We start from the raw sequence: 11,816 nt of genomic DNA, 5'->3' as shown, positions 1-11,816 counted from the left end.
AGACATATCACTCGAAGGATCATGATTGTGTGATGCACTCAATATTTGAAATGACCATGATCCGTTCTTCTTTTTATAACAGTAAACTTCAAAATGACAGCTAATCAAACGAAATCTTATCTATCTTCTCTGACGTGCAATAGAAATATTGTGTCAATCACGATAATTTAATGCAATCAAGAAAAACATATTTGTCTCTCTTTAATCTTTAAATAGAGACAACATAACCTTAAGCAAGAAGATGCCTACGCACACTACTCAAAAGATCCTCTCGGGTTAGAAAATTACCAGGTAAAGTTTCAAATGAACTTGTTGACATGATTGATTGTTCTAACCACAAAACCCCTCTTCATTGATAGACAAAAATCAATTCCATTCAATAGATATTCACCTAAAATAGTTAAATCCACGTTAGTTTAGACCAACTAAAACACAAAGTAGTCCGCTTTCTCCTCCACTATGATCAAGAGGTCCAATTAGAATTCATGCTACCCCATTTGGTTTTTGGGTCTACAAAAAATTCTCAATCTTCTTCTTTAGGAGCCCCAATTGTAGCAGTTTCTTGTTACTTGACCTTTGTACGATCACGTAAGATATCCGGGTCGCTCACGCAATTGTCGAACAGATCAATTTAGGCCCATATCGACCAAACTTATTGAGTGTCCTGTTCAATCGTATATTTGGACACCCTATTATTGCAACTACACAACTCCTCGAATGAACGCTGGCGTGTTAAGATATTGCAATTCTACCCCCGATAAAGAAATTTCTTCCTCAAAATTTGACGGGCCTGATTCATTACTCAAATAACTCAGCATACTTTTTCAGCGTTTCCTCCTCACCTTCACACGTTGCTTCCTCGATTCCTTGAAGACGCCATAGAACTCTCACCGGAGAATGTGCTTTGTTCGCAACGCTTGCTCCTTCTGACCAATATTTGATTAGGCTTCCCAATATACAACACCGGTTCATCTATCTCATTATCCATCGCTCGATAATCAAGTTGCTGCAGAAGAGAACGTAAGTATTTGTTTAAACATAATAACTTTGCCTCCACATGCAGCCTATGGCACAAAATATCCACACCCCAGCGTTTTCACAGAACCTGTATATTCTCAAAAAAGTGCAGTACATAGGCCCAATCACTGTATAATATTGAGATAGAGCAGCACACAGGATCACTTGCATATGCACAATACACAGTACATGCAACGAATAGGGTTAGCGATCAACCGCGCATGCGCAGTGGGTGACACAAGCTCGATAACTCCTGTACACTTGTACTCAACACGGGCAGCAGAACAAAAGGATAACCAAACTTTTCCAATGCTGCACAGTCCATCCCCTAGTCCGCAATATAAGGCCTCCAAAGTAGATCATGTCCGCCTGATCAGTCCTCCACCAAAAGATGTATCAACTCTTAGATTTGTCTAACCTGGGGATATAGAACTCAAATGGTAACAGGAATTGAGTCTAAGTCATAGAACTATAACGACATATACAACCAATTTATCGAATAAGACACATACTTTGACTTTCTTGTGTTAAAAATTTGACTCGTGAACAAATAAGTACTGAAAATATAAATGAGGAGTGAGTAAACATTAACTCGGATAACAAAACTTCCATGTATAAAGCAGAAAAGCTGACCATAATAAACCCCTCTCGCATTGATAGATTCTTGCTTCAGTGGCATTCCTGAAACTATCCATGATTCATTAAGACAAATACACACTTTAATATCAATAATGCATTACAGTTAATGCACACAGATAAACATATATGTAACATGATGTGGAAATACCACATAGAAGACCACTAATATGCACAAGCGGATTCAGTACAGTCGACATCTACCTAATAATGGCTCATCTCTAATAAGACGCACCATGGTTATCGCCCTGAAGGATAGACGGCAATGCAAATATTCTAGGATTTCAAGAGAGAGGGAGAGAGAATCAATAAAGCCTATATTTTTATGGGCGATATAGACGATTGTCTTTAGGAAAACGTGTTCCAAATTGTTCGACATGAATTCGGAAAATGGTACGACCGTAGGTGGGAAACTGAAGTCTCATTAATTTGAGCGTGCTGAGCTGTGGCTGGGTCCAAGTTCTTTGGGTCGTTTCTGGGCTGGTTTGGGCTTATATGTGCCATGCACTCCCCAAGACTTTCTATATGACTGAAATAGTCGTTTTATACCGTGGACAACCGACTGAATCTCAACGGGTATCCAACCAAGAGCTTGGTCAAAGCACAAATTTTGTAGCAAAACACGTAAAAAATTTTGATGGTCAGTGCTTGTCTTTTGCTTCGGTTTATGGGGTCGTACTTTCTTATTCTCGAGTATTTTAGAGATAGAAGGAAGCAAACGAGTATAACGGGGAGCCTCTGTCGGTGGGTTTGCTATGTTAGTTCCACTCTCAATAGCCGGTCCGTCGTGCCTTTGAGTTATTGAAAATTTAATAAGAAGATTTAGCAGTGGTTCCTGCAGACCATTTTACAGGAAATTGGTTGTGCAGTTTTTAGCAGAATTAGGGAAACATTATCACGTGCCCATCCAAAGGCAACTACTGATTGGAAGGAGGGGCTCACCACACCTATAAACTCACCCTTGCATGTGCATGCTTTTCATGGGGGACTAAAAAGTCGATGATGGTCCAAGGCCCCCACTATACATTAAGAAGAAGCAATGATGCAGTGAAACTGCGTAAACAGCGCAAACTCGTACACGCACATGCACAAAGGTTCCACACACTCGAAGGGAAATAGATCGATATACACTAACTTAAATGACAAAAACACAGAGATAACGAAGAAATTACGAATGGGCCAAAAGACGAGTCGAAGAAGACGAATCATGCGAAGAGAAAACGGCCTCGAAACACTGCGAAAACCATGGATCTCGAGATCGAAAACAACCTCGGAACGAGCTCCTCGGCTCGGCCCGCCGGGTCATCCTCGATTCACTGCCGATATCCTCTCCTTTTCAATCTTGTGATGGCGACAAGTCACAACAGGTTGGTACGTATCGAGAATAGCCACTTCCAAATGCTCGAGAGATTATATCGTGATGACACGGTCCATATCGCACAAGGCATGCAAAATCTCATGAGCCGCACTCAAACTCTACCACAGCGGCCAAGCTCACACCAATCAGAGAAGCCACTCATGACCACAATACTCAAATTTTATGAATCCACTAGTTAATTGTCCATCTGATTGACCCAATCATGCGCGCGGCAAAAGCCTCTCGCCTTTTCGCACCCTTCTTCTTTTTGCAATCGCTTACTCTGATACCAATATACACCGCCGTATCTCTTACCGACGTCGCAGTCTTTTTTCTCGAACGCAACAGGTTGAAGTTGATGATTCGCACTTGAACATGTAAACCAGATTACACTAGAAAACACATGATTAGAGAGAGGCCTTTTCATGGGGGGAAGGAAAAGGGAGGGAGGAGATTTAGTGGAGATATACTCATACCCAATTACTCACACCCATGTAATAAAGAAGAATTACTTTGTGATTTATCTATTACTTTCCCTTTTTAATTTCTTGCCTTTCTAGGAGTAGTTGTTGAAGAGGGCCAACACTTAAATGTGTGCAAATGTGAAGGAGGTCTCATGCATTCGGGGGCCCATGCTGTCTGCCAAAAGCAGAGAGAAAAAGCAGAACCCAAGAAACAAAATAGGGCGAAAAATGAGAGAGAGAAATGAGAGGAAGTGCTTGCTTGGGTGGAGATTGTCAATGATCACTATCATGGAGCCACGCCCACTAACCAGTCCATTCCAGAAACATCATATGGAACGAGCCTCTGCTTTGCCCAATCGATTATGGCCACTGTAGAACTAGATTAGATTGAGATCGATCGGCCCCAAAGGAAAAAAAAAATTAGAGAGAGAGAGAGAAGAAGAAGAGGAAAGTGAAGTTTGTGCAAGGCAACTTTTTGATAGCAACGTTTACACATTTCTTTAATCAATCATATGAACAGTCCTATGTTGACTTGGCTTCTTTGATGGTGTGGTGTGAGAGAAGACCAGCCATCATGACAGCTCTGTTCCCCATTACTTATTGCCACCGATTTGACCCCAACTCATTATTAACTTCAACTTAAAAAGCCGTTTACTCCATGAAAAATATAAAATTTTAAAATATTTTTTTAAAATAATTACTTGTATATATTATGAAATGAATTAAAAAAAAATATTTTTCGTTTACTAATTATTTCAAAACGATCAATTTTAGGAAATATTTTATAAATCGTTCATTTTTCGCGAAACAAACGGAGTCTTGTTAAGAAAGTATTTACGAACTCGACAAATTCAAAAGGTTAGAGATTCAGATTTTGGGAGGTATGGATTATGTTACTTCCATCATATTTGTCGAGATAGATACACTCGAAATGACATGTTAACCCCCTTTAATAATACGATCTCGATCTGTATCATCATATATAGTCATCGAGGAGATATTTCTTAATCATTGTATTTCACATCATCGGTCGACTCGATGCACACGAAAACCTAATATATCACATGTGAACCACACACGCATCGGATCTCATTTGCAACCACGAAGCGATTATGGGGAAAGTGGCCGGTTAACACGCTAATCACACGTTTGGCTCCCCCGCCGCGCTCAATTAACGAACGATATGCCATGCAGCGACTATCGAATAGCCCCTCTTTCCATATTTACCTCTATGCATCCCATTTATGCACGAACAAAGCTCGTGCCCTTCTTGCAAGTTCACAAAAAAGCATGGATGTGATAAGGAGACGAACGCAAAGTGCGGACGTGGTAATCAAAGATCGGTGCATGAATGCAAACCGACGGTCACGCATGCAAGTCCACATCATCTGACTTAGGGCAAACTAAGACTCACAAGCAAGATTTTCCAAAGACTTTCTTCCTTAGATATTATGATGGGGGGAGCTCTGATGTTTCCTCGAGGTTTCACTTACCTGCCGTGAGCTCCCACTAAACCTGTCAAAATGTATACTAAATCTATTTCTTAATTTATATATAATCAGCTGGACTGTTATACAGATTAGTTATATTCAATAAATGAGTTATATAATATAGGTTAAATGAGTCATAAATTGTTATGGCTCTCTCGCACTCACTCACTTCGCACCCTCATTTCAGTTTGTGTATGAGTTTTTTAAATATTGAAATAGCATAGGTCGAATTGTATGGGTCACTAGATTTACGTTGCATGAGAATAAATCAAATGGGTTAAATAAGTTTATTTAGGTCGGGTCATTTTTGGACCCGACCTACCCATTTAACGGGTCCAGCTCCCGCCCTCTTCCAACCATTCAATTCAAACCACCAACGGTCAGTCTCGGTACAACAGTTATTTACCCGATCCAATACAAGCAAAGGTTCGAGACATCAAGCCGGTCGCACGGTCCCGCTTGGGATCATTACGTGCGACTTGGGGATTCATGTCGCGTTCATGTTTGCGTTGATAAGACTCGACGCCTGATTTGGCCGACGGGTTAGATAGATGCGTTCAGACTTTTATCAGGAAAGAGGCGTGATCAGCCACAAGGGAAGGTCCACCACGGACTCGATACTTTGGGACATATTTCCATTGGAGTGTATACAAGTAATTGAATTGCGGGTCCCCATTTATATCTAACCAAAGTATTTAATAAGGATGACCTACCCAAGATCTTAGCACATTAGGCCGATGACAATTCACTTGCAACAATATCAATGAGTTCTAGGGGACAGGTACCGAAAAAAATCATAAACATATTGCACTTGTATCTATTCAGTCCAAACCCTTTTGATTGTGCCGATTTAGTCCTGAACATTTTCGCAATTTGCCAATTGAGTCATTCCGGCCAAATTTGGCCGGAAATCGCCAACGTGGACGCCGGCCCTCCTAAATGGCACGGCCGACACAGTCGTGGACAATTTATACAATTTTTAAAAATGAATTTTTATTTTCTTTTCTTTTCTTTTTTCATTTTAGCTGGTGAGGGTCGCGGACCTGACCAGTTCTAGTCGAGGCGACCCTCGCCAGCAGCCAGCAAGGATCGTCGGCCAAAATGAAAGGAAAAAAAAGAAAAAAAAAACAAAATCGAAAGCAAATTATTTTAAAAAAAATCATAACTTGTTAGTGTTCACATCAGATATTTCTAGCCAAAATTGACTTAATGAACTTAATTGGCAAAATATGAAAAAGTCTAGGACTATATCGATGTTGGATTGATCGACCAAATGCGTACACGGATCGAGCTATGAGGCCGGGTTATTAATCGGTTGGTGCCCCCACATCACTAAGTCAGTGTACGTCTATGACTAGCTCTCATGCATGCACGAATTTCAACTACATCGACCAATTAATCAGAGTCGTGAGACAGCTATTTCACGGCTTAGATCAAAAGTCCGGAGAACTAGAGCCAGCTAGGAAGCTATAAATTGTGGTCATTTCAAAATCGGGTTTTGACAAATCCTCCATCAGTATGCCCTAAGTCGATACCGTAATTATCTTTGGATTAAATGTTAAAAAAATGAGATCTTTTTTTAAGCGAATATTTTTAAAAAAAATATTTTTCGGATCATTTACTTTCCGTGAAATAAATACATCCATCATATAAAAAGAATCAGATTTTTTTTTTTTGGATAACCGAGGTGTCCGAGCCAGCTTGCGCGCACCTCGACTATTCCTCGGGAGAGACTAACACAGTAACCCACCGCCATGGCCCCCACTTAAATCGCAAGTGCTCAGCTGGAGAATCGAATTTGGGACCAGTGCGCTTAACCACACAATTCCTTCTTTTCTCTTCGTTTAATTTGAAGGTGAAAGTGAGTCCACCAAATCGAGCCCCGGTTGTCCCCCAAAAATGCCAAATATGGTCCCAGCACAACATGTGAAGATTTCCATCTTTCCCATGATAATGTCTTCAGAAAAACTGTGCAGGTCTAGCAAAATGGCCCCTACATGAAAGCACCTCTAATTATTGTATTTGCTTATCTTTTTAAAAATATGTACATACTGGATTTATCGATTGGCCGAAAAAAAGATTGGCCGGGCGATAATATGAACGTAGTCTCCCGTGAAGTCTTAGGGCATGCTTGTTTAGATATATAAAAAGCGAAAAGGCAACTTTTACATTATAGTCGAAATTTGAGTTATTATTCGAGTCTCAAGAAAATTCGGAGAAAATTTTAATTGAATCTATTTCTTAAATTATTAGGAAAGTTAAATCAAAGTACATGCACAACCAGATTTGGAAAAACGAAAAATAAATAAACAAATGCCCCAAAAGTCGTAAAATTTGTCGGAAAAGTGCACTTCAGTACTTTCGTTAGCTCCGGTCAATTCGAGTGACGGAAAATATCGGCGAAGTAGAGGGCGATGACTCCATATAGTGGGCTCGTTTCGTAAAATTTGTAGCCCCTTTCTTCTTTCAAGCGTTTCAAACTTTTTTTCACGACGTGACGCCACATCAGTGCAACCTGTCCTTGAAATATATCGTGTCACATAGGTAATTTCCGTCACTCAAATTTGACGGAACTAACGGAGGTTACTTAATTGCAACAACCTGACAAGCTTTTTAACCACGAATATACTCTTCGGTCGAAAGATTTAGGACCCGATTACGATTCATGCACAAAAAAACAAACGTCAAACCGATCACTCCAAATTAGGTTTTGCTAGGTTCGATTCTCACACACAACGGGCACACGGTACACCTTGAGATCGGATCACAGGAAGTGAAACATTTCCTTCGTACATTCCCTCACCCCCCCTCCCTAATCCCAACGCAGGTAAAGGCTCGACCCAGGCGCAGAAAAGCTGACAAGAAAACAACCATTTCAGCAACAAAAACCAAAAGAGACGAGGGCACCGGCATCTTCCCCCCACCCACCCTTTTGCATGAAAAATTTGCATCCAGATCCCCTTCATCGTTTCGGCCCTCGACCGTTCAGTTGTACCCGGTAATGGAAAGGCAGAGAGAAGCGCGGTCCTCTTTTGATTCAGCGTCGTTCGTCATCACCGATGAGAGCAGACGGGGGGAGACGAGAGGGGGTTCTTGTTTCAGGGCCTACCCAGATCGTCGCCCCTCTCTGCTCGTTGCCGCAAATGGCAAATTGGGATTCTTCGTGTATTTGGTAAAAGATTTCGCTTTCGGGAATTGTTACTCGCCTCTTTTTGGTGAAAAAAATCGCTGCTTTTCGCGTACGATCACTTCGCCGGTCGTAGTAGGCTAGGACGAAAGGGAGCGAGTGGATGACAGCAGAGACCCGGGATTTCCACTCCCGGAACCCCTCCTCAAAGATCCTACTGTCGTGCCTAGAGGGCTATGGCTTTACTGTTTTCATTTTGGGTTTCGATGTGATCTTTCTGCCATTGATGCTGAACAAATGGTGCCATGCGCAATGTCTTGCCGCATGCTAAATACCCATGTCGACGCGAATGATCTGGCCTCTTACCAAACCGGAAAACCGACCGGACCCGGAAGAGGTTTCGGCCTGGAGTCGCTCACGAATCAGAAGTTTCTGCAATATACACTAAAGCTCCTAATGAATCGTTCGTCTCCTGGATTTATGTTCTAAGAAAGAAGAAGGGTGGACTAAGCAGCATATCTGATGATTCGGTTTTCCCTATGTCCTAGTTCTTGTAATCGCCATCCACAGGGCCTCATATGCTTCTGCTATCTGACATCCACCATCGCTCGCTCAAAACCCAACTCGGTCCCTCATTGTTATCAGTCACAACAACCTTCATTTAGGTCCACATCAATTGCAAACACCAGCCCGAGTTCAAGAATCACCATCCCTTTCCTCTCGGTTTCTGTACCATCAGGTCACATCATTACCTGCACCTATCATTAAGCTCTTATAGGACAGCTTCTCACACACCCGCATGAGATTTTAAAGGATCTAAGGTATGAAACGGCAGGCTTGGAGGAATACCCGGATTGCGGATCCGCAGGTTGCTCTTGCACTCTTCGAAAGTTCATCCCCCGTTTCTCTCTTTCATCAGAAGTTCGAAGCTTGCAACAAAGAAACCGGAAGTCAAACGCCTGTCGCGCCAACAAAAATACCTGATCAATTAAGTAACAGCAATCGCACATAGGCATATAACAATCATTCGTCATTCATAGTTCCGGAAACCCATTCGAGTAATGAAAACCAGCAAACAAGTTTTGCCACACAAGAAGCGATAAAAGCAAAAAACCAGGGTCCGCCAGCGGGAGAATCGTCGTCGTCGTCGTCATTTTATTCCAAAAGTTAAATTCAGAGGATACACATTCGCATTCATCCAACAACCCTGAGTAGAGCCCAAAGGTCTAACCAAAATCAAAATTCATGAAATAAATCAATAAGGGGAAGATTGGAAGATGTTGCAGAAGACTACACAGAGGCAAAAAAAGCAAGAAGTGGAACTACACGCTCTGAGGTTGTTTCGTAGCCTCTCTCTTAGTACCTCTCCCCAACTCAGGCAAAGCACTTTTTCCTTCACTGATCATCTAAGGGGGTCAAACCGACACCACGATCTATCTCAATTTCGATTAAACTCACAGCTGAATGACACTTGATTCACCGAGTGGCGGCGAGTTGCCACGCCGAAGTGGCGATCAGAGGCCTCGTGTGCCAACCGAGCATGAGACAACCATTGTTTTCCTCTACTCTGTAACCTTCTCCACCTGCAAACAGAGCCAGTAACATGCTCGCCTGCTTGAACGCGTTGGACCCGAGATGGACCGGGTCGAACCCAGCCGATCCCATCCGCGCCCGCCACTGCGCCAAGGTCTCGTGCCGCTCCACTCGATCCGTCCCCTCGCAGGCCACAACATTGCAAATCTGCCGACCCAAGTAGACCTCGGACATGACCAGGTCCTGGCACGGGGGAGCCACCCCAGACCCTTCCAGCGAGTCGAACAGGCTGGAGTAGTAATGCAGAGCTTCCGTGAACCGTTCCACGAACACCGGGCCATTGTGATTCGCCTCCTGTTCCACCATCGTCACAATCTTAGGTCTCATAGCCTTGATGGAGGACAGAACCTTGTCGATCGCCCCCGGTCGGGCGAGCAGGCCGTGGAGCTCGAACACCGAGTTGACCGCCACCGTCTCGACCTCGGGTGGGCGGATGTCCAGCATGGCAGGCTCGAGATCAGCCAGCGAATTCGCAACGAAACCCCGGAATTTGAACTCGACCCCGATAGTATCGGCCAATTGGGCCAGCCTCCAGCCGACCTGCTGCAAGGCGTCGGTGTTGTCCGGCTGCGGCGGGCCAATCCCCGTGAGCCGGAAGGCGGGCGGACCGCCGGGCCTAAGGGCCAGAGCCTGCATGAGGGCCGGCCACTGCATACCCTGCTTGAGGCCGAAATCGATGACGTGGACGCGGCTGGCGGTGGCGAAGGCTTCCAGAATGGCCTGATTGGCAGTGAAGTGGGCGAACTTGAGGTAAGGGCAGGTCTCGTAGAAGTGCATCTGGAGGATGTCGTTGCACGAGGAGTCCAGGCCGCCGTCGGGGGGGTAGATCCGGTAAATCCGGCGGGCCAGCGCCTCGGCGAAGTAGGTCGCTACCTTGCGCATCGCGCCGTTCTGCGAAGCCGCGAGCAGGCCAATGTGCTTGACGAGCGCATCGGCGAGCTTCAGGTTCTCCTGCTGGACCGCCTCGGCGCAGGCCATGAGCGTGTGGACGAGCCGCACCCCGGTCTCCTGCGTGTCGACCAGGACGACCGGCCGGGTCGACTCGGGGGGCGCCGCTCCAGCGACCGACGAGGAGGACGAGGACGACAACGAATTCGACCCGCCGTTCAGGGTCTTCAACCTCTTCCGGGCGGCGCTCTCGAAGTCCGGGTCGCTCTGCGGGTAGGCGGCGACGCCGGGAATCGCCCTCAAGTCGTACTCCGAGTCATCGTTGAAGATGACCTGGGACGGCGTCTGGGCCTGAGACTGAGACCCAGTATGCGAACGCTGGTGCTGCTGCGTGAGGGTGGAGGACGACTCGGCCGGAGCGAGGACCGGGTCGGCTACCTGCGGCTGCGGCGGCGGCGCCAGCGGAGGGTTGAGCTCGAAGAGCATGCTCTGGACCCAAGAGGAGAGATCGGAAGGGTTGTAGTGGACGGCGTCGTGGGAGAGGTGGGAGATGCCGTCCTCCTGGGCAGTGCCCATCACCATCTCCAGCTGCTCCAGCTTCTGGGCGACGTCGGCCATGTCCGACGACCTCACCTTGTAGCCAAGAACCGCGAGGAGCTCGTCCATGCCGCCACCGCCGCCGCCGCCCACGCCGCTGGGATCTTGGTCGTCGCCCTCCCCCCACATCATCATCAACTTGGCCTTGCCGGAGCCGGGCATTGGGGCCGCGGCGGAGGAGGACGACGGTGGCTCCCCCTTCGGGGGGGCGCCGCCGCCGAAGGCGCCAATACGGGTGTCCTGATGATCCCTCTTCATCTTTCTTTCTCTCTCTCTCTCTTTCTTTCTTTCTTGGCCCCCCGCTTGCTCTTTCACTACTCCTGTGGGTTTCTGTGGGGGGGGGTGTGGGTGGTGGGTGGGGGAAGATCAAATTTAGAGATCTTGGGGAGGACTGTGAGTGGGGGGGGAAGATCAAATTTAGCTCAGAGCTCTGTTATAATTAGCAGGAGGATGCTTTTGCTGGCATGTCTTCTCTGTTTGTTCAAGTTTTGTTTCTTGATAAAAGCAGGGAGGGAGGGAGGAGGAGGAGGAGGAGCAGCACTTGGGAGGGAGGAGGGGAAGGGAAGGGTGGGAGGTCCAATGAAGGAACAGCAGAGGCTGTGGGGGGGGGGGGAAATTGGAAGAGATAAGGAACAAGGGAAGGGCAT

At 45.7% G+C, this 11,816-nt stretch overlaps 1 protein-coding gene and 1 long non-coding RNA gene across 2 annotated transcripts; both read right to left on the bottom strand.

Annotated features, from left to right (window-relative positions):
* Nucleotides 1-361: 361 nt before the first annotated feature.
* On the bottom strand, nucleotides 362-2,035 carry LOC130140532 (uncharacterized). The gene is made up of 3 exons (XR_008818519.1): nucleotides 1,858-2,035; nucleotides 1,651-1,704; nucleotides 362-1,386 (listed from the first exon to the last, which is right to left on the bottom strand). It is a non-coding gene; the product is annotated as an uncharacterized LOC130140532 (long non-coding RNA).
* Nucleotides 2,036-9,226: 7,191 nt separating this feature from the next.
* LOC115673939 (DELLA protein GAI) lies at nucleotides 9,227-11,460 on the bottom strand. The gene has a single exon (XM_030596204.2). It carries the CDS (start codon nucleotides 11,425-11,427, stop codon nucleotides 9,568-9,570), a length of 1,860 nt encoding a protein of 619 aa, XP_030452064.2. The 5' UTR covers nucleotides 11,428-11,460; the 3' UTR covers nucleotides 9,227-9,567.
* Between the last annotated feature and the right edge of the window lie 356 nt (nucleotides 11,461-11,816).

This window comes from Syzygium oleosum, unplaced genomic scaffold, assembly GCF_021117445.2.
Source record: "Syzygium oleosum isolate NSW1041296 unplaced genomic scaffold, Sole_v2.1 Sole_v2.19, whole genome shotgun sequence".
Taxonomy (NCBI): Eukaryota; Viridiplantae; Streptophyta; class Magnoliopsida; order Myrtales; family Myrtaceae; genus Syzygium; species Syzygium oleosum.
Note: the sequence above shows the minus strand (reverse complement) of the source record. Positions and strands in the feature narration are given on the sequence as shown.